Source organism: Saccopteryx bilineata, chromosome 3 (assembly GCF_036850765.1).
Source record: "Saccopteryx bilineata isolate mSacBil1 chromosome 3, mSacBil1_pri_phased_curated, whole genome shotgun sequence".
NCBI lineage: Eukaryota > Metazoa > Chordata > Mammalia > Chiroptera > Emballonuridae > Saccopteryx > Saccopteryx bilineata.
The window spans coordinates 103,849,402-103,870,338 of record NC_089492.1 but is presented as its reverse complement, the minus strand read 5'-3'; the positions used below and the strand labels follow the sequence as shown (position 1 = coordinate 103,870,338).

Below are 20,937 nucleotides of genomic sequence, written 5' to 3'. Positions count from 1 at the left end.
TTTTTTTTGTGGCAGAGACAGAGAGAGGGACAGATAGGGACAGACAGACAGGGAGAGAGATGAGAAACATCAATTCTTCATTGCGGCTCCTTAGTTGTTCATTGATTGATTTCTCATATGTGCCTTGACCATGAGCCTTCAGCAGACCGAGTGACCCCTTGCTCAAGAAAGTGACCCTGGGTTCAAGCTGGTGAGCTTTGTTCAAACCAGATGAGCCCGTGCTCAAGCTGGCGGGTGACCTCGGGTCTCGAACCTGGGTCCTCTGCATCCCAGTTTGCAGCTTTATCCACTGCACCACCGCCTGGTCAGGCTGGAAGTATTTTCTTTTACTTACTTTAATTTTCCTAATGTTTTGAGTTAAATGATTCACTACCCATTAAGTTGCTCGGTCACAACTATAAGCTTCTGTTTATTAACAGATGTAAAGCTGTTTCTCAGTTTAGAGCTCTAGATAATTACTGATACTTAACAGACATACTACTATTGATGCATATGTCACCAGCAGTATTTTTTTATTTACATTTCTCCTAAACAATGTTCAAAACATTCTCCTTACATGTTACTAAACAATGTTCAATGTTCAAAACCTGTAACAGAATGTTTAGTTTTTGCTCAAACCAAGGTTCCACCTTAGGAATCTCAAAGATCAGCTCTTAAGAAAAAAATTACAAAATTTTATTTCTTCTAACTGAAAGTCCATCAAAATCTCATGATTTAAAAACATACTCTTGCCTGACCAGATGCTGACAGAGTGGATAGAGCACTGACCTGGGACGCCAAGGACCCAAGTTCAAAACCCTGAGGTTGCTGGCTTGAGCACGGGCTCACCAGCTTGAGTGTGGGATCATAAACATGACCCCATGGTAGCTGGCTTGAAGCTCAAGGTTGCTGGCTCAACTGCCCCATTCTCATCAAGGCACATATGAAAAAGCAATCAATAAATTAAAGTGTCACAAGGACAAGTTGATGATGCATCTCATCTCTCTCCCTTTCTGTCTGTCTCTCTCACACACACAAAAAAGTATACTGCATACCTGATCCATATCTAAAGTTGTTTCTATCATTTCTTGAAACTTGGAGAAATCAGAACGAAGATCAATAAGAGGAGTCACAAAAACTGCCAACAACAACATTTGATGTTTTCCTGAAAATAAATGAAGTTCTATTTTTAAAAATACAAGACACTAGATCACAAAAATTTGACTGAGATAATGAGCATCATGTAATACAACAGAAGCACAAATAGCACTGCAGGTCTCCAGTGTACTGTCCACTCATGTATTCAAATGTGCTCAGTACTTATTTATAGAAAGGGCAATGATCTGGCACCCACAGCTTCCTACTAATAAAACCCTGCCTCTCCCATCTGTCTTCCTCATGAGCAGTACTAGAGATGCAGAGATATGACATTAATTATAACTAAATAAACCATGTTTCTTTTTAGATTTAATAACTCAAAAGTCATTAAAGTAAAATACCTCCAACATACCTTGTATCTCCGATTTCCATTCCAATATCCATTGGAATACTAAAGAGCTCCAATTAACAGAGATTAAAGCAAGCCAAATATTTACACTGGAACTTTGCTTTCTGCTATTTAAAAGTACATGCTGGGAAATTACGTGAGGTGTAAGTGAAGTAACAAAATCTACAGTGTGAAAAGCATGAGTCTCCTAGGTGCCAATCCCAGCTCTGCTACCTACTGGCTTTATGATCTGAAGCATGTTACTGAGCCTCCTTTTCCTTTATCTATTACAGTGGGAGTAATAACAATAGCTACCTAGAAGATGAATAAATGAAATAACTATATACAATAGTTAGAAGCCCAACAGTTACTGTGTCATACTATCATTATACCACAACGATTTTTTTCCTGATCTCCAATAAAGTCCCTTAGAAGAATTCTGCAAGTGACCTCTAGCACACTATATTTCACTCCTAAGCAGTTGTTTTCAATCTCTTCCAGAAATATCAGTAACTTTTGACTGAGAAAATGAAAAACTACTATGAAGTCAACAAAATTATTTTAAGAATTCATTTTATTAGTAATCACAACAGTACACATATTTAGAAAACAGTACATATGTGTGAAACATTTCTATAAATGACACTTTGCCCACATGTCTGTGCTACAGTGCCTGGTTCTTTATTCTGAAATAACTCATATGTTCTTGGTAAATAGTGAAGTGAGGCAGCATTTGTTCTTGAATTATTTTTCCCCAACCCACTGTTTTGCAGCGATCATGAGCCATCTTTCACACAATTAGAGTAAGCTTAGCAATATATGAAGACCTCAGAGTAGTTGGTTTAATGACCATTATATAGTATACTTCCCAATATGTTGAAACACAGTGTTAAGATAAAGGATGCAAAAAAATTTGTAATTTTTTTTCCACTGAATTCCATACTGTGGTTCAGATTTTTAACTTTTATGAAACTCTTATTAGAAGCAAATGCCGTAAAGGGCATCTCAAAGGAGGAAACAAGAGCCCCAGACTTAAAGGTTGCATGGAATCATCTGACACTGGTACTGCATGCAAATGAATGGAGATTAGTCCAGGCTGTCATTTATCTTAGTTTGTTAATGCTTTTGTTAGTGATTGTTTTTGAAATGTCATATATTTTGGGCCCTGGCTGGTTGGCTCAGTGGTAGAGCGTCGGCCTGGCATGTGGGGGACCCGGGTTCGATTCCTGGCCAGGGCACATAGGAGAAGCGCCCATCTGCTTCTCCACCCCCCCCTCCTTCCTCTCTGTCTCTCTCTTCCCCTCCCGCAGCCAAGGCTCCATTGGAGCAAAGATGGCCCGGGCGCTGGGGATGGCTCCTTGGCCTCTGCCCCAGGCGCTAGAGTGGCTCTGGTGGTGGCAGAGTGATGCCCCGGAGGGGCAGAGCATCGCCCCTGGTGGGCGTGCCGGATGGATCCCAGTCGGGCGCATGCAGGAGTCTGTCTGACTGTCTCTCCCCGTTTTCAGCTTCAGAAAAAAATACAAAAAAAAAAAAAAGTCATATATTTTGGCCTGACCAGGCAGTGGCACAGTGGATAGAGCGTCGGACTGGGATGCGAAGGACCAAGGTTCAAAACCCTGCGGTCTCCAGATGAAGTGTGGGTTCATCTGGCTTGAGCAAAGCGCACCAGCTTGAGCCCAAAGTCACTGGCTTGAGCAAGGGATTGCTCGGTCTCCTGGACACTCTGGGTCAGGGTATATATGAGAAAGCAATCAATGAATAACTAAAATGCCACAATGAAGAATTGATGCTTCTCATCTCTCTCTCTTCCTGTCTGTCCCTATCTGAATCTCCTCTCTCTGTCTCTGTCAAATAAAAAAGATTAAAAAAAAAAAGTCTCATATATTTTGAGATCTATCTTACCCTATTTTTTATAAGTTCTGCTATGTTTCTAGCATGCCTTTTTTTTTTTTTTTTTTTTTTTTCTTTTTTCTGAAGCTGGAAACAGGGAGAGACAGTCAGACAGACTCCCGCATGCGCCCGACCGGGATCCACCCGGCACGCCCACCAGGGGCGGCGCTCTGCCCCCCAGGGGGCGATGCTCTGCCCATCCTGGGCGTCGCCATATTGCGACCAGAGCCACTCCAGCGCCTGAGGCAGAGGCCACAGAGCCATGCCCAGCGCCCGGGCCATCCCTGCTCCAATGGAGCCTTGGCTGCGGGAGGGGAAGAGAGAGACAGAGAGGAAAGCGCGGCGGAGGGGTGGAGAAGCAAACGGGCGCTTCTCCTATGTGCCCTGGCCGGGAATCGAACCCGGGTCCTCCGCACGCTAGGCCGACGCTCTACCGCTGAGCCAACCGGCCAGGGCCTCTAGCATGCCTTTAAAGGTAAGGTTTTCCAAGAATACACACAGGATATTATTATAAACCACTTGTATACACTTCGGAACTTGTCATCCTCAATGTGTCCTCTGGCCCCTCAAACATAATGGCCCATCTTACAACAGAACAGCTCTTCTCAGATTCAGTAACGCCCCCTCCCTTCTGCACTACTCTGCTCCTTATCCTGCAAGCTTTCACTAGCACCTTAAATTCTTTCCCTATTTGTAATATATAATGAGCCCCAGCTGCCAATTACCAACTTGGGTTTTTTCAACTGATTATGGTTTTTCAATTAAAAACAACACATTTACAGCCCTGGCCAGATGGCTCAGTTGGTTAGTGGAGATTGCTGGTTTGTTCCCGGGTCAGGGCACATATAGGAAGAGATCAATGTTCCTGTCTCCCTCTCTCTCCCTACCTTTCTCTAAAATCAATTTTTAAAAAAGTTTAACTTTTTGTCAGACATCTTAGTGAGGCTGCAGTGGTAGGAGCTGCTTTCCAACCTTTGCTATGCCATCTGTAGGGCCAGTAGTCGCAGCCGTCGTGGCCATGCACGTGGTTCTCACTGAATTCGGGCAGACTGGAAAGAAACAGTGGAGCCAAAAAATGGTGGGCCATTCCTTTATTAAAGTCTCGCACCGGCCAATGAGCAAACACACAGGGAAAACATTTCCCTTTCACTCCTTCAGAGCTCCCAAACCGCTGACACATTCTCTGGTTCCAAAACCAGGAGAATCTTCTCCAGTTCCTCCTACAATCAAAGGCCCCACCAGTCTCAGGGGAGCTCGCAAAGTCCCTCGCCTCTGGTTCCCCATCTGCACACCTTCTCTTCCTCAGCACTCTGCATTCTCTCTGCTCTCACTGTCTTTTCTCCTTCTCTCTCTTTTCAAAACTTTCTGCCAGGAAAACCTCTCCTCTAGCAAACATTAGCAAAACAATGGCCCTTCCAAGCAGGAAGGTAATTTGCAATTTCACAGACCACATATACTTGGTGCTGCCCAAGCCCCAATACAAACTATATGTGAACAAACATAAAAATCGTATTTTACAAACTTAGTTGACCAACACCATCCAAGGACAACAAAAAGATGCCAAAAAATAGGTCAAGAAAGACAAAGTCCCAGGAAACAAATCTGGGGGCATGGCCAAAAAGAAGTGGTCTGAAGGCAAAGTTTGAAACAAGGTCAATAATCTAGTCTGGTCTGACAAAGCAACATAAGTAAGTTCACAACTATAAACTTATAACCCCCATGGTTGTCTCTGAGAGACAGAAGATCTGCAGTTCCTTGACCAGGGCAGTCCTTTAGTAGTTCCTTAGAAAAAGAACATACCAAACTAGTTTAAAAGCACAGAACACAAGATGAATAAACAAGTCCCACTAGCTGTACATTTAAAAAAATAAAATATGAAGTTTTTAAAAAGGCTTTATGGGCTATAATTCACATATCAAAAAATTCTCCACTTTAAAGTGTACAATTCAATGGTTTGAAATATAGTCACAGATTTATGCAACCATTGCAACAATCTATTTTATTAGATCACTGTAATCGTTCCTAAAACAAACAAGAGACCCTGTACCTATGAGCAGTACAGTTTCACCTAAGAGAAAAAATCCTTGACTACCAGACCCAGTGTCTTCCTGGCCTCTACCCAGTCACTATATCACATCAATATATTCCACTTTCTTTACTGTACTTATTACTATTTGAGATTCTTGTTCATTCTTTTTTGTCTGCATCTCCCTACCCTTCCACTATTACAAAACCTGCATAAGAACAGGGATCTTGTACATCATATCTACCACTGTCCCTCCTAGAACAATGCCTAGCGCAACGCAGGAAATTGATAACTATTTGTTGAGTAAGGGACTGATGAAACAATCAATCACTCACTGGTCATTAATTAACTCTGATACACACAACACTCATCCAGCAAGAATACCGAAGATAACACAAGGAAATAACTTAGCTTCTTAAAGGCATTAAAATGTGAAAGGCCAAGTAAGTACTCTAGTCATGACTCCAGATTCCTGTCAGCCACTTGAATGTTTCATTTTAGGAAGGCTGCTGTGTGCCTCACCCAATAGCTGCAATGTTGAGGTCAATAAGCCTAAGTACTCACATTTCCATAATAACCTAAAGCATAATTAATCACTGTTAAACATTTCATCATCATTTACTATGATACAAATTATAACAGGTTTCAAGATCACTGAAAGCCCAGAAGTCTACTGAGAGTAAATGGTTCATTAAAATATACTCCTGGAATGCTGCCCAGACCAGCTTCTAAATCTAAACAAACCTTAAGTGTATCAACACTAATTCTGGGATTTCTTTTTTCCATCTACCTATGTTCATGTCTTATATAGACTGAGAAATCTTAACAAAACCACCTTTAGAAAATTCAGAAAGGTTAATTTGCAAGTGGCAAACCACCAATGAAAACTGCTTTGGCCAGAAAAAAACAAGAACTACATGATTCCATACATTGGTGGAACATAAAATTGAGACTAAGAGACATGGACAAGAGTGTGGTGGTTACCAAGGGTGGGGGGGGAGGGAGGACATGGGAGGGAGGGAGGGAGAGTTAGGGGGAGGGGGAGGGGCACAGAGAACTAGATAGAGGGTGGCGGAGGACAATCTGACTTTGGGCGAGGGGTTTGCAACATAATTTGATGACAAAATAACCTAGACATGTTTTCTTTGAATATATGTACCCTGATTTATTAATGTCATCCCATTACCATTAATAAAAATTTATTAAAAAAAAAAAAAAAAAAAAAAAAAAGAAAACTGCTTTGGCATATGCATTACCAAGAAATAAAATGTTACTCTTTCTTGATATACCACTTCAGAATTTTATTTTTATAACATATCAAAATTAGATTTTTTGGAAGATGCAATGAAAGTTGCTGACAGTAAATCTTAAATGTTCTCATGACAAGAAAAATAAATTGAAACTCAGTATGGTGATAGATGTTAACAAGACTATTGTAATTACTTCACAATATGTACAAATATCATGTCATTATGTTGTATACCTGAAACTAATGTTATGTCAACTATAACTCAATTTTTAAATTCTATTTTTGTGTAATTACTTATTTAATTTCTGTTTCCCTTGCTGTTGACAGGCAAACATAAAACTGTTTTTATACCCTATTACAGTCTCAGCAACTAGCAGTGTCAGCAACATGGTATGTCAGTGTTTGCTGACCTTCTTGATGTGTCTGATTCTATATTCTTATCTTCTGTAATAGTCTCTGGATACTATTCCTTGGCTATGATGTAAACATGGAATTGATGTTTGCTTTTATCAGTACAGAGAAAATAAAACTTAGCGTGTCTTTAGGAACAAAAATTAATATAAGATACTGTCTTGCTTAACCAGGCAGTGGCGCAGTGGATAGAGCGTCAGACTGGGATGTGGAGGAACCAGATTCGAAACTCCGAGGTCACCGGCTTGAGTGCAGGCTCATCTGGTTTGAGCAAGGCTCACTCGGTCTGCTGTAGCCCCCAGTCAAGGTACATTATGAGAAATCAATCAATGAACAACAAAGGAACCGCAATGAAGAACTGATGTTTCTCATCTCTCTCCCTTCCTGTCTTGTCTGTCTGTCCCTATCTGTCCCTCTCTCTGACTCTCTCTGTCTCTGCCACACAAAAGAAAAAAGAAAAATAGATACTGTCTTATTTTGGGGGAAACAGGGAATAAATAAATATATATATGGGGGCTTTTTTTTTTTTTTTTTACAGAGACAGAGTCAGAGAGAGGGATAAATAGGTACAGACAGACAGGAACAGAGAGATGAGAAGCATCAATCATTAGTTTTCTGTTGCGACACCTTAGTTGTTCATTTATTACTTTCTCATATGTGCCTTGACTGTGGGGCTACAGCAGACCGAGTAACCCCTTGCTTGAGCCAGCGACCTTGGGTCCAAGCTGGTGAGCTTTGCTCAAACCAGATGAGTCCACACTTAAGCTGGCAACCTCGGGGTCTCAAACCTGGGTCCTCTGCATCCCAGTCTGACGCTTTATCCACTGAGCCACCGCCTAGTCAGGCTGTATTTTTTTTTTTTGAGAATTAAAAGTTTACTATATTATCAACACAGCTATTGGAAAATGCATCTAGTATGAGTAGGCAGTGGTGCAGTGGATAGAGCATCAGCCTGGAACACTGAGGACCTGGGTTTGAAACCCTGAGATCGCCAGCTTGAGCGTGGGATCATAAACATGACCCCATGGTCGCTGGCTTGAGCAAAGTGATTGGCTCGGCTGGAGCTCCCCCCACCCCAAAGGCACATATGTATGGGAAAGCAACCAATGAACAACTACGGTGCTGCAACAAAGAACTGATGCTTTCTCATCTCTCCCTTCCAGTCAGTCTGTCCCTGTCACACACACACACACACAAAAAAAGGAAATGCATCTACATTGGGGAACAAAAACCTGGATTTTTTAAAAGGCAGATTACTTATTAACACAACATTCTGTGAATGAAGATTTCTTTTTGTTTCCGGCTTGGAACTACCTGTCAATCAATGGTAGCTGGCACCAATTCAACACCAAAAGAAATCTCCAATTTGGGGTGCGATGAAGGAAACTTTTTTCAGTGCATACAGCTCAAGTGATACTGCACAGCTGTGGAACAGCTCAATGGTGTTACAGTTCAACTGTGAAGCAGCATGGCTGTGGAACAGCACTTTTCAAGGTATCTCTGGGGCCAAACGACCCAGGGGCAAGGGTGTTTAAAGCCAGGCCTCTCTGGATAAACTGATCTGCTCCACCCTGCTCTGGCAAGACATCTTCAGTGTCTTGAGACATTTTTGAGTTTCATTTTTGGTGTTTCAGCTCCAGCCAGGGAATCTTAATCTTCAAGTGGAAATGGAAAGTGCTCTCTCCCATCCAGAGGGGAGCTGGCTTGTATATACAGACCCAATCCTCATGCTGGTCCCTGACTGGTCTGTCCTCATGCAAATAAGGACTCCAAATCCTCAGTTCGGTCCAAAACCACTGTCCTGACTGGTTAGAATGAAGCCTCTCTGATTGGTCCGTGAAAATGCTGGGGCTATAGCTGCACAGCTAATTGGTCAGGGAAAGCCTCAGTCCTATTGGTTGAAACGCTGCTATTTCGAGAACTACTTTATAAAGGCTGTTTTAGGTGGCAGAAACAAAGTACAGGCAGGCAGCTGAGTGCAGGCTTCTCCCTGAAGTGTGGTTTGCGTGAGAGGCCCTTGTTCAAAAAGGCTGCTAGGCTCTGTTATTTCTTTTATCTTTTTTTTAAAAGATTTTATTTATTGATTTTAGAGAGAGGAGAGAGAGAGAGAAAGGCAGGGGGAAGAATGGGAAGCATCAACTTGTAATTGCCTCTCACATGTGCCTTGCCTGGGATTTGAACCAGTGACTTCAGCATTCCAGGCCAATGCTTTATCCACTGTGCTACCACAGGTTAGGCTGCTAAGCTCTGCCTTTAAATTTGCGGCCAGTTGGCCACCATGAGTCCTTCTTGGTAGGTACTGTATTTCCCCATGTATAAGATGCTTCCAGTATAAGACATTCCCATGTATAAGATGCACCTTAATTTTGGAGCCCAAAATTTGAAGAAAAAAAATGTATTACATAAAGTTATTGAACTCAAGTTTTATTCATCATAAAATTCATACAACTCTTCATCACTGTCAAAACTCTCATCCATTAGCTTTTACTCATCATGTGTCTGATGACAAATCACAGTCTTCAGCAATGAGTGCAAAAACACAAGCGCAAAAAAGCGGGAAATGCAAGTAAAAAAAATCTACAACCACTGTATAAGACGCACCCAGTTTTTAGACCCCAAATTTTTCGGAAAAATGTGTTTTACACTTGGGAAAATACAGTATCTTCTTTCTCAATGTCCACATACTCTAGAGGCACTATCTATAGCAAATCACTTTAATCCATTCGTAATAATTTGAAGACAAATTTCAATCACCATGTTTGTTGGTTTGTTTTTATTTGTCCCTTACTTACATGGTTTAGTCCTTAGGATACCAAACCAAAAGGCTATTTAATAAGGTATGTTCATTTCAATGGGTTCTAATGAAAATTTACTTCTTTTTCTTTTTAAAAAGATTTTATTGCCTGACCAGGCAGTGGCGCAGTAGATAGAGCATCAGACTGGGATGCAGAGGACCCAGGTTCGAGACCCCGAGGTCTCAAGCTTGAGCGCGGGCTGATCTGCTTTGAGCAAAAGCCCACCAGCTTGAACCCAAGGTCGCTGGCTCCAGCAAGGGGTTACTCGGTCTGCTGAAGGCCCGCGGTCAAGGCACATACGAGAAAGCAATCAATGAACTAAGGTGTTGCAACGCGCAATGAAAAACAAATGATTGATGCTTCTCATCTCTCTCCGTCCCTGTCTATCCCTCTCTCTGACTCACTCTCTGTCTCTGTAAAAAATAAATAAATTTTTTTAAAAATTAAAAAAAAAATACTTCCTAAATAATGTTTAAAAAAAAAAGATTTTATTTATTCATTTCAGAGAGGAGAGGAGAGAGAGAGAGAGAGAGAAGGGGAAAGAGCAGGAAGAATCAACTCCCACATGTGCCTTCACCAGGTAAGCCTGGGATTTCAAACCAGTGACCTCAGCATTCCAGGTTGACACTCTATCCACTGTGCCACCACAGGTCAGGCTGAAAATTTATTTCTTATAGTGAGCTGTAGTTTTAAAAAAAAAATCAAAGACCAGCAATGAGTACTAGAAGGGAAAGGATTGAGAAGTAACAATTTATGAGGGGCCTTTTAAACTAGTTTAGACTTTAATTCTAAAGTCAGTTAAAAAAAAAACAAACTTCTAGAGAGTTTTAAGCAAATTAATGATGTTTATATTTATATTTGAGAAAGACAGTTGGAGCAAAGACAATGAGTTAGAGAGAGCCAAGACAATGGACTGCAACAGCAATAAGAGGCTGACAGAAATTCAAATAAGAAATGATTACAGCCTGCACTGAGAGTTGGCAGTGGGGATGGAAAGTGTCCACATAAGGAATATTTATGATGTGGTATCAAAATAACTTGGTAATTGAGTGAATGCAACAAGGGAGAGAAAAGGAGTCAAAGCTGATTCATAAGGCTTAGGAAACTGGGTAGATGACAGGGCCATTTACTAGATAAAGAACTCTAAAAAGAGTTTAGAGATGAATTCAGATTAGACACTGAAACATGGAACCATCCGGGAAATCCTTGGTCAGAATTCCCATACAAGAATAATTAGATGGCCTGACCTGTGGTGGTGTAGTGGATGGGGCGTCATCAACTTGGAACACTGAGGTCACCAGTTCAAAACCCTGGGCTTGCCCAGTCATGGCACACATGAGAAGCAACTACTATGAATTAATGCTTCCCACTCTTCCCTCCCCCTTCTATCCTCTATCTAAAATCAATAAGTAAAATCTTAACAACCCTCCCCCCAAAAAACAGTAATTACATGGTCTAACCAGCAGCAATCCATTTTAATCAGACCAGGAGTCCCTAGTTCATTTCAATAGTACCCCGCCGTTCTGTTTTGTTTATGTGTAACCTGATGGGCTCCTTTAGGCATCTGTGCTTGCATGCCTGGTCTTATTCAATAGGCAGCCACCAACTATACCACAGGCCCCCAACGTTACACCTCAGAGAAGCCTTTCCTAGACCTGTGTCTGGCAAAGTTGAGGCTGCTACATAAACTGGATGTAACTGCACTTAAATTATTGGTAAATGTCCTTTCTCTCAAATAATTTACATTTAATGTAAAATCACTGAGAAGTAATAGGAAATGACTGGTAAAATAACTAAGAAAAAGACAAGACTTTCTAATCAAGTTAAATGAGCAAGTTAACACTAAAAATAAACTACAGAATAGTTCTGGATAGCAAATATGAGGCACCTCTTATTGATCTGTTAAATCTGACTTTCCAAATAGTCTATATATGACTGAGAAAATCAAGCTAACATCTAACTTAGCTATACAATTAATATCAACATTTTTTATTCTATTGATTGGTAATAAAAGGACATGAGTTTCAATTACCAAAGACTTAAACCAGTGTTAGTCAACCTGGTCCCTACCGCCCACTAGTGGGCGTTCCAGTTTTCATGGTGGGCGGTAGCGAAGCAACCAAAGTATAAATAAAAAGATAGATTAAACTATAGTAAGTTGTTTTATAAACATTTATTCTGCCAAACAGCGAAAATCCCACATAAAGTCCTTGGTAAGTAATTATTATTATATGCTTTAACTTGCTGTAACTCTGCTTTATAAATGTTATAAAGTAAAGTTACTTCCCTACTTTATAAATCACCATTACTGTGGAACCGGTGGACGGTTAGAAAATTTTACTAACAGAGATACAAAAGTGGGCAGTAGGTATAAAAAGTTGACTACCCCTGACTTAAACAATTTATTCTATGCCCACATTCCCATAATTTTATATAAATTCTTTGTAATATGAATTCTAACCTACATGTTCTATTAAATATGATTTAACTTTATCTGACCCTTTTAATATATTTATAAAATGGATTTTAAAATCCATGTAAGCGGGAAGAAGGATGGTAAGATACCGCTAATTAAAAGTTTACATATTCACATAAATATGAAGCTGGATCCAATAATAGATGTGCAGGTGAATCATAATTAAAAGATCAAAATAATTCAATAACTCTCCTTAATGACCTTCAGCACAAGACCATCAGTGTTCTCCCTTTGCTACCACTCGGAATTAGTCTGCTATCCTTCCTTATCGCCCCTGCTCTCTCTCTGCCTTTATTCTTCTCTTTTCAGATTCTCTGGTCACATCATCCCTTTTATTATTAAGCACAGCCACCCAACCTAGTTTCCCCCATTTGCAAGTAATACTTTGTGTAATACTTTTTTCCTTTTTTTGCTATTGTCATTCTGACAAAATAGTCCCTTTCTTTTCCACACACTTTACTTCTGATTCCAGTAACTATTTCTGAGTATCATTTTACACTTCTGTTAGTCCTAACTTCGTAAGATCATTTTTCCTCTCTCTCACCCATCCCTTCTTATGCAATGTTCTCATCTCACTTTTTTTTTTTTTCTGAAGTTGGAAACAGGGAGGCAGTCAGACAAACTCCCCGCATGCACCCGACCAGGATCCACCCGGCATGCCCATCAGGTGGCGATGCTCTGCCCATCTGGGGCGTTGATCTGTTGAAACCAGAGCCATTCTAGCACCTGAGGAAGAAGCCAAGGAGCCATCCTCAGTGCCCGAGCCAAATTTGCTCCAATGGAGCCTTGGCTGTGGGAGGGGAAGAGAGAGACAGAGAGGAAGGATAGGGGAGGGGTGGAGAAGCAGATGGGCGCTTCTCCTGTGTGCCCTGTCCGGAAATCGAACCCGGGACAACTGCACGCCAGGCCGATGCTCTACCACTGAGCCAACCAACCAGGGCTCATCTCACTTTTTGATAGAGCATAATTTGAATGTCTTTCCTTTCCTCCCATTAGGACTTAGAACATGACCTACACTATCATCAATCTTCATCTTCAATGATAAAAGCTTTCACATTACAATTATATACTTGGGCTAATAGTCATGTTATTTCTGTGCCTCTGTCACTTCATTCAAATAACCTTGAACCCAGATCCCACTAAACATTTCCAACAAAAGGTCTTACTAACTAATCACCATAACAAAAGCAAAACAGTCAATTTTGGTGAGGATGTAAGAAAATTTTCCTGTAAACTATATAGACTAGAACTACAAATTAATACAACCTTCCTGAAAAAGTAGTTTGTCAAGATACAATTATTTGCCACTAAAATGCAAACCAGAAGGAAACAGTCCAAAAGGATAAAAAAAATTCAACAGTGGTTACTCTTTCTAGAGTTAAACTGGGCATTGACATTTGTATATTATTACTTTTATTATTAAAAGAAAATCTATATAGCATAGCCAAGAAATTCTAGTTTTAAAAATGTATCAACAGGGCCCTGGCCGGTTGGCTCAGCGGTAGAGCGTCGGCCTAGCGTGCGGAGGACCCAGGTTCGATTCCCGGCCAGGGCACATAGGAGAAGCGCCCATTTGCTTCTCCACCCCTCCGCCGCGCCTTCCTCTCTGTCTCTCTCTTCCCCTCCCGCAGCCAAGGCTCCATTGGAGCAAAGATGGCCCGGGCGCTGGGGATGGCTCTGTGGCCTCTGCCCCAGGCGCTACAGTGGCTCTGGTCGCAACATGGCGACACCCAGGAGGGTCGCAACATGGCGACGCCCAGGATGGGCAGAGCATCGCCCCCTGGTGGGCAGAGCGTCGCCCCCTGGTGGGCGTGCCGGGTGGATCCCGGTCGGGCGCATGCGGGAGTCTGACTGTCTCTCCCTGTTTCCAGCTTCAGAAAAATGCAAAAAAAAAAAAAAAAAAAAAAAAAAAAAAAAATGTATCAACAGGAAAAAAAAATTAAAATGCTAGATAAATACACAAATGCTTTAAAGAAGTTTCTGGAAAAAAAAAAGACGTTTCTGCATAGTATCTTCCCATAACTTTAAAATAAAAATGTTAGTTAAATATGAATTATAAAGAACAAATAATTTGTAGTATCTAAAATATCAAACAGAAGTTTGTAAAGCCAGTAGCCACAGCCATCATCACAGCCACCTGTCCCATGCAGGTTCGCATTGGATTCGGACAGTCGGTAAAGAAACAACAGAGCCAAAAACTGGTGGGCCATCATCTTTAATCCTGGCTTGTACCTGGCGGGCAAGTAAAAACACACACTGGGCTCCAAAACCCGCTCACAAAGCTACTGACTTAACCGAGATTCCTAGAATCAAAAGTTTCTAGCTCACCAGATTTATTCACCTCTGTTCCCCATCTCCTTCCTTCTCCCTGCACAAACTCTGCACTAACTGGCTTCTCACTCAACACTCCACCACCTTGGCTGCTTCTCCTGGCCTCTTCCACGTGGCCTTTCTCTGCTCTCTCCTCTCTGCTCTCCTCTCTAATGCTAATAATCCCAGGAACCCAGAGAGAGAGCAAGGTCCTAGTCTGCTCCACTTTCTAGTGTAGATTCAAAACCTTTAATCCAATATACAAAATAGAAAAGTCTTTAATACAAAGTCACTTATCTGAGGCATGGTGGGATTGTACCACCCCACATCAAAAAGGGTGGGAAAAGCTTAATCCTAAAACCAAGCCCCAGGCTACAAGGATCCTGCCTGCCCACAGCCCGCCCCCAACACACATTAATATCACCTGGGCGACAGGCTTCCATGTGGGCAGTGCCATCTTTAACAAAGTGAGCATAATATATTTTATCTGTCCAATAAATTTAAATTATGGCAACTGACAATACTATATACATGTATATTCTATTACACTTCTGTATACAGCCAGTTGTTGTAATGCAACATTTGCATCCTTAAAAACCACAGCATTATGCAAAATTATGCAATAAAAGCCAGTTTATGAGAAAATGAGGATAGGGCACAATACTCAAAAACCTCATCAGTGCCTGACAAGGCTATGGTGCAGTGGATCTAGCATCAACCTGGGACGCTGAGGACCCAGGTTCGAACCCTGAGGTTGCTGGCTTGAGCACGGGCTCACCACCTTGAGCACAGGGTTGTGGGCTTGACTGTGGGACCATAGACATGACCCCATAAGCAAGGGGTCACTGGCTCAGCTGGAACCCCCAGGCAAGGCACATATGAGAAAGCAATTAATGAACAACTAAAGTGCCGCAACTGTAAGTTGATGCTTCTCATCTATCTTTCTGTCTGGCCCTGTCTGTACCTCACTCTCTTTCACTAAAAGAAAAAAAAACTTTATCAGTGACACGTAAAAAAGAAAAAAAAAAGGAACGCAATAGAAACAATCACAGTTTTACATATGTTAAACAAAATGGTTAACAAATACATAAATACTGTACTTTACCTTCTGAAAAACCTGAGATTTGCTTGTGGAGGTGGACTCCTGAAGGACTGCAGGTTGTGAGCTATTGTGAAATGGTGAATTGTCTAATATAAGGTGCAGGCCCTGGCAGGTTGGCTCAGTGGTAGAGCGTCGGCCTGGTGTGCAGGAGTCCCGGGTTCGATTCCCAGCCAGGGCACACAGGAGAAGCGCCCATCTGCTTCTCCACCCCTCCCTTTCTCTCTGTCTCTCTCTTCCCCTCCAGCAGCCAAGGCTCCATTGGAGCAAAGTTGGCCTGGGTGCTGAGGATGGCTCTGTGGCCTCTGCCTCAGGCACTAGAATGGCTCTGGTTGCGGCAGAGCAACAACCCAGATGGGCAGAGCATTGCCCCCTGGTGGGCATGCCGGGTGGATCCTGGTCGGGCGCATGCGGGAGTCTGTCTGACTGCCTCCCCATTTCCAGCTTCGGAGAAATGCAAAGAAAAAAACAATAAAAAAATAAAATAAAATAGGGTGCAAAGTTATGACACCAGAAATGAATGAAGGCAGCTCAAAACACACTGTGTATGTACAAAGGCCACTAGATGTTTGAGGTGCATGTGCTTGTGTGTCTCTATGTTGTCTAGTCCTGCACTGCTCAGCTCAGCTAGGTCCAATTTTCTGCTTTCACCTCTATTTAACCTCTACTGTCGTCTGTTTCCTACAGACAAAATTGTGCATAAGTAATGCAAAATTCATATTATGCTCAAATTGATTCGTAATATAATCAACGACACTGGGACAAATCTGCCTTTTTTTTTTTTTTTTTTACAGGGACAGAGTGTGTCAGAGAGAGAGGGATAGATTGGAACAGACAGGAACGAAGAGAGATGAGAAGCATCAATCATCAGTTTTTCATTTGTGACACCTTAGTTGTTCATTGATTGCTTTCTCATATGTGCCTTGACCGCGGGCCTTCAGCAGACCGAGTAACCCCTTGCTCGAGCCAGCGACCTTGGGTCCAAGCTGGTGAGCTTTTGCTCAAACCAGATGAGCCCGCACTCAAGCTGGCGACCTCGGGGTCTCGAACCTGGGTCCTCTGCATCCCAGTCTGACGCTCTATCCACTACACCACCGCCTGGTCAGGCCAAATCTATGCTTTTAAAACAAGAATTATAGCAGAATTGACTATATATAATTTTGTTTAAAAACATATACCAAAACATATATATTAATGATGATTATCTCTGGATAGTATGACAATGACCCACAAAGATTTTATGTTACTTCTATAAACTGATATATATGAAATTTAAAGAAAATATCTCCAAAATACAAAATCCAACCAAGTCTTAAATAGTGGTTTCATAGGCTCAAGTATAAAAATCACTAAACTAGTAAAGCAGAATCCTTTCCGAAAATGCCAAAATAAATTGCTTTTATATTTTTATCTTCCATTTAGAAGGAAACTCAACAATCAAGAAAAAATTGGGGCCTGACCAGGCGGTGGCGCAGTGGATAGAGCGTCGGACTGGGATGCGGAAGTACCCAGGTTCGAGACCCCAGAGGTCGCACGCGGGCTCATCTGACTTGAGCAAAGAGCTCGCCAGCTTGGACCCAAGGTCGCTGGCTCCAGCAGGGGGTTACTCGGTCTGCTGAAGGCCCGCGGTCAAGGCACGTGTGAGAAAGCAATCAATGAACAACTAAGAAGTCGCAACGCGCAACGAGAAACTGATGATTGATGCTTCTCATCTCTCTCTGTTCCTGTCTGTCTGTCCCTGTCTATCTCTGCCTCTGTAAAAAAAAAAAAAAAGAAAAAGAAAAAATTGGGTTATTTATTAGATTAACTTACTATGTTATACAGGGTTTAAAAAGCAATAAAATGTCAACCTGGAATACTGAGGTCAGGCTTGCCTGGTCAAGGTACATGTGAAGCAACTACTACAAGTAGATGCTTCCTGATCCTTCCGCCTCCCCTTTCTCTCTCATCAATCGATAAATAAAATCTTTAAAAAAAAAGTAATGGAGATAAGTACACAAGGTGCTATGGAAACCACAGAAAGAAGCTTCCAGCTCTGTATGAAAAGGTCAGAGAAGGCTTTATAGACAAGATGACATATGAGCTCAATCTTGAAAATATTAGTAGGGATTCATCATGTGCACAAGGCAGTAAAGGACATTTAGGAGGAGAAAAACATGCACAGAAGCATAAAAGGGCATGCACAGCACGTGTGGAGACTGAAACTACTGCACTGAGGCAGAGAGTGCAAGTGAGGAAGTGCAGAGGAGGCTACCAGGAAGCAGCGGCCAGGCTGTGTGAATGAACAGAAAGTTTTTCCTATGGGATATGGAAAACAAAGTGCTCTGAACTGAAGGGGGAAATAACACGATCAGATGTGCTAATAAGTAAGACAGCTATGAGTTCATGGGGTAGGATGCAGAAACCAGGGAAAAGAAAGTAGCAAACGTGAGGTATTTAAGAAGCATATTAAACAGTAAAGATGATTTAGAGGGCCCTGGCCAGTTGGCTCAGCGGTGGAGCGTCGGTCTGGCTTGCAAGGACCCGGGTTCGATTCCCAGCCAGGGCACACAGCAGAAGCGCCCATCTGCTTCCCCCCCCCCTTCCTCTCTGTCTCTCTCTTCCCCTCCCGCAGCCAAGGCTCCATTGGAGCAAGGATGGCCCGGGCGCTGGGGATGGCTCCTTTATCACTCAATGCAAATGGACTTTCTTTTTTTTTCTTTCTGTATTTTTCTGAAGCTGGAAACAGGGATAGACAGTCGAACAGACTCCCGCATGTGCCCGACCGGGATCCACCCGGCACGCCCACCAGGGCACCAGGGGCAGCTCTGCCCACCAGAGGGCGATGCTCTACCCCTCCGGGGCGTCGCTCTGCCGCGACCAGAGCCACTCCAGCGCCTGGGGCAGAGGCCAAGGAGCCATTCCCAGCGCCTGGCCATCCTTGCTCCAATGGAGCCTCGCTGGGGGAGGGAAAGAGAGAAATAGAGAGGATGGAGAGGGAGAGGGGTGGAGAAGCATATGGGCACTTCTCCTGTGTGCACTGGCTGGGAATCGAACCCGGGACTTCTGCACGCCAGGCCAACACTCTACCACTGAGCCAACCGGCCAGGGCCTGCAAATGAACTTTCTACACTGTTGCTGCCCTCTGCTATCTCTGAATTTATCTTTTTTTCCAGGAATAACATTAAGATATCACTAAATCTAGAGTTAACCAACAACCAAAAACATCACAAGCTATCAGGAAGACATACTCAATTTCTAGCAATATACTAACATATTTTTAAAAAATTTTAAGTCATGACTCTGCTTTTAAAGATAGTGCATTTGTTTTCATAAATTAGCCCTACTTTTTTTTTTTAGAGGGGGGGGTTAGAGAGAGAGGGAGAGAGAGGAGACAGAGAGAGAGAAGGGGGGGAGGAGCTGGAAGCATCAACTCCCATATGTGCCTTGACCAGGCAAGCCCAGGGTTTCGAACCGGCAACCTCAGCATTTCCAGGTCGATGCTTTATCCACTGCGCCAACACAGGTCAGGCAAATTAGCCCTACTTTTGGTTTTCTCCATGGAATCAGTAGGTGAAGGAATTATGTTGGATTCTGCAAAATGCCATTCTGTTGTTTTTTAAAAAACTCAAGATTCCCAATGACTAGGGTACACCTAGTATCTCTAATGTTCCATATAGAAAGAAAAGAACAGAGCTCTCAGCACAACACCTACAAGTCTTTCTCCTCTAATATTTTCTAGGCTGAGTGACTTCAAATACCTTAACTAGACATCACAGCTGCCCAACTAGCAATGCAAAACCATTTGATTTAGATAATGTTATGAGCTCTCATAGATCTATACTGCTCACAAAATTTAGATATTTCAAAATGAGTATGAAGCAATAAAATATCCCCTAATTTCTGTGAGCAGTATATATGACATAATTATTACACCAAAAATGTAGGAAAGAACTGCTGTGTTGCAAAACTCTCATCAAACACATATAGAGGAGCTCAGGAAGAGAGCCAAGCTACCCTCAACCCAATTAGGAACTTTCATGTTTCTTCAAGGAAATGATAAAATTACCCAAGAAATACATAGAGCAGAATTTCTTATCCCCCCTTTTTTAAGGGGTGGAGAGACTCACCTAAGAAGGCAAAAATAGAAAAATATGATCCACTTCTAGAAGAACACAAAAACAGCCAAGAAATGTAAACAATCTAAGTGTCCATTGATAAATGAATGGATAAAGAACATGTGGGCCTGACTAGGCAGTGGTGCAGTGGATAGAGCATCGGACTGGGATGCAGAGGACCCAAGTTCAAGACCCCAAGGTCGCCAGCTTGAGAGCGGGTTCATCTGGTTTGAGCAAAGCTCACCAGCTTGGATCCAAGGTTGCTGGCCTGAGCAAGGGGTTACTCGGTCTGCTGAAGGCCCCAGTCAAGGCACATATGAGAAACCAATCAATGAACAACTAAAGTGTCACAACAAAAAACTGATGATTGATGCTTCTCATCTCTCGCCATTCCTATCTGTCTGTCCCTATCTATCCCCCTCTCTCTCTGTCTCTGTAAAAAACAAACAAACACGTGATGTTTGTCTATATGCAATGGACTATTACTCAGCCATAAAAAAGGAAAATCCTATCATTTCTGACAACATAGTTATGGACCTTGAGAACCCTTTTTTTTTTTTTTTTTTGAGAACCTTTTTTTCTAATTTATTGATTTCGCCTGACCAGGCGGTGGCGCAGTGGATAGAGCGTCGAACTGGGATGTGGAGGACCCAGGTTTGAGACCCAGAGGTCGTCAGCTTGAGTGCGGGTTCATCCGGTTTCAGCAAAGCTCACCAGCTTGGACCCAAGGTCACTGGCTTAAACAAGGGGTCACTCGGTCTGCTGTAGCCCCACGGTCAAGACACATATCAGAGGGCAATCAATTAACATCTAAGGTGTCGCAATGAAAAACTAATGATTGATGCTTCTCATCTCTCTCCGTTCCTGTCTGTCTGTCCCTATCTATCCCTCTTTCTGACTCTCACTCTGTCTCCGTAAAAAAAAAAAAAAAAATTATTTCAAAGAGAGAGGAGGGGGGCGGGGGGGAGAGAGAGAGAGAGAGAGAGAGAGAGAGAGAACATCGATCTGTTTCTATATGTGCACTGACTAGGATAGAACCAGCAACCTCTTAACTTTGGAGCAATGCTCTAAATCTGGCCAGGCTGGACTTTGAGGACTTTATGCTAAGTGAAATAAGTC

The 20,937-nt window shown here is 42.3% G+C and overlaps 1 protein-coding gene across 3 annotated transcripts in view; it reads right to left on the bottom strand.

The window, feature by feature from the left end:
* The window catches only part of MSH2 (mutS homolog 2), an 84,251-nt gene that overhangs the window by 20,571 nt on the left and 42,743 nt on the right, over positions 1 to 20,937 (bottom strand). For all 3 annotated transcript variants that reach the window (XM_066267072.1, XM_066267073.1, XM_066267074.1), the window contains one exon: positions 1,035 to 1,144. In XM_066267072.1, coding sequence (XP_066123169.1) covers positions 1,035 to 1,144 — 110 coding nt within the window. The remainder of the gene's footprint in view (positions 1 to 1,034; positions 1,145 to 20,937) is intronic.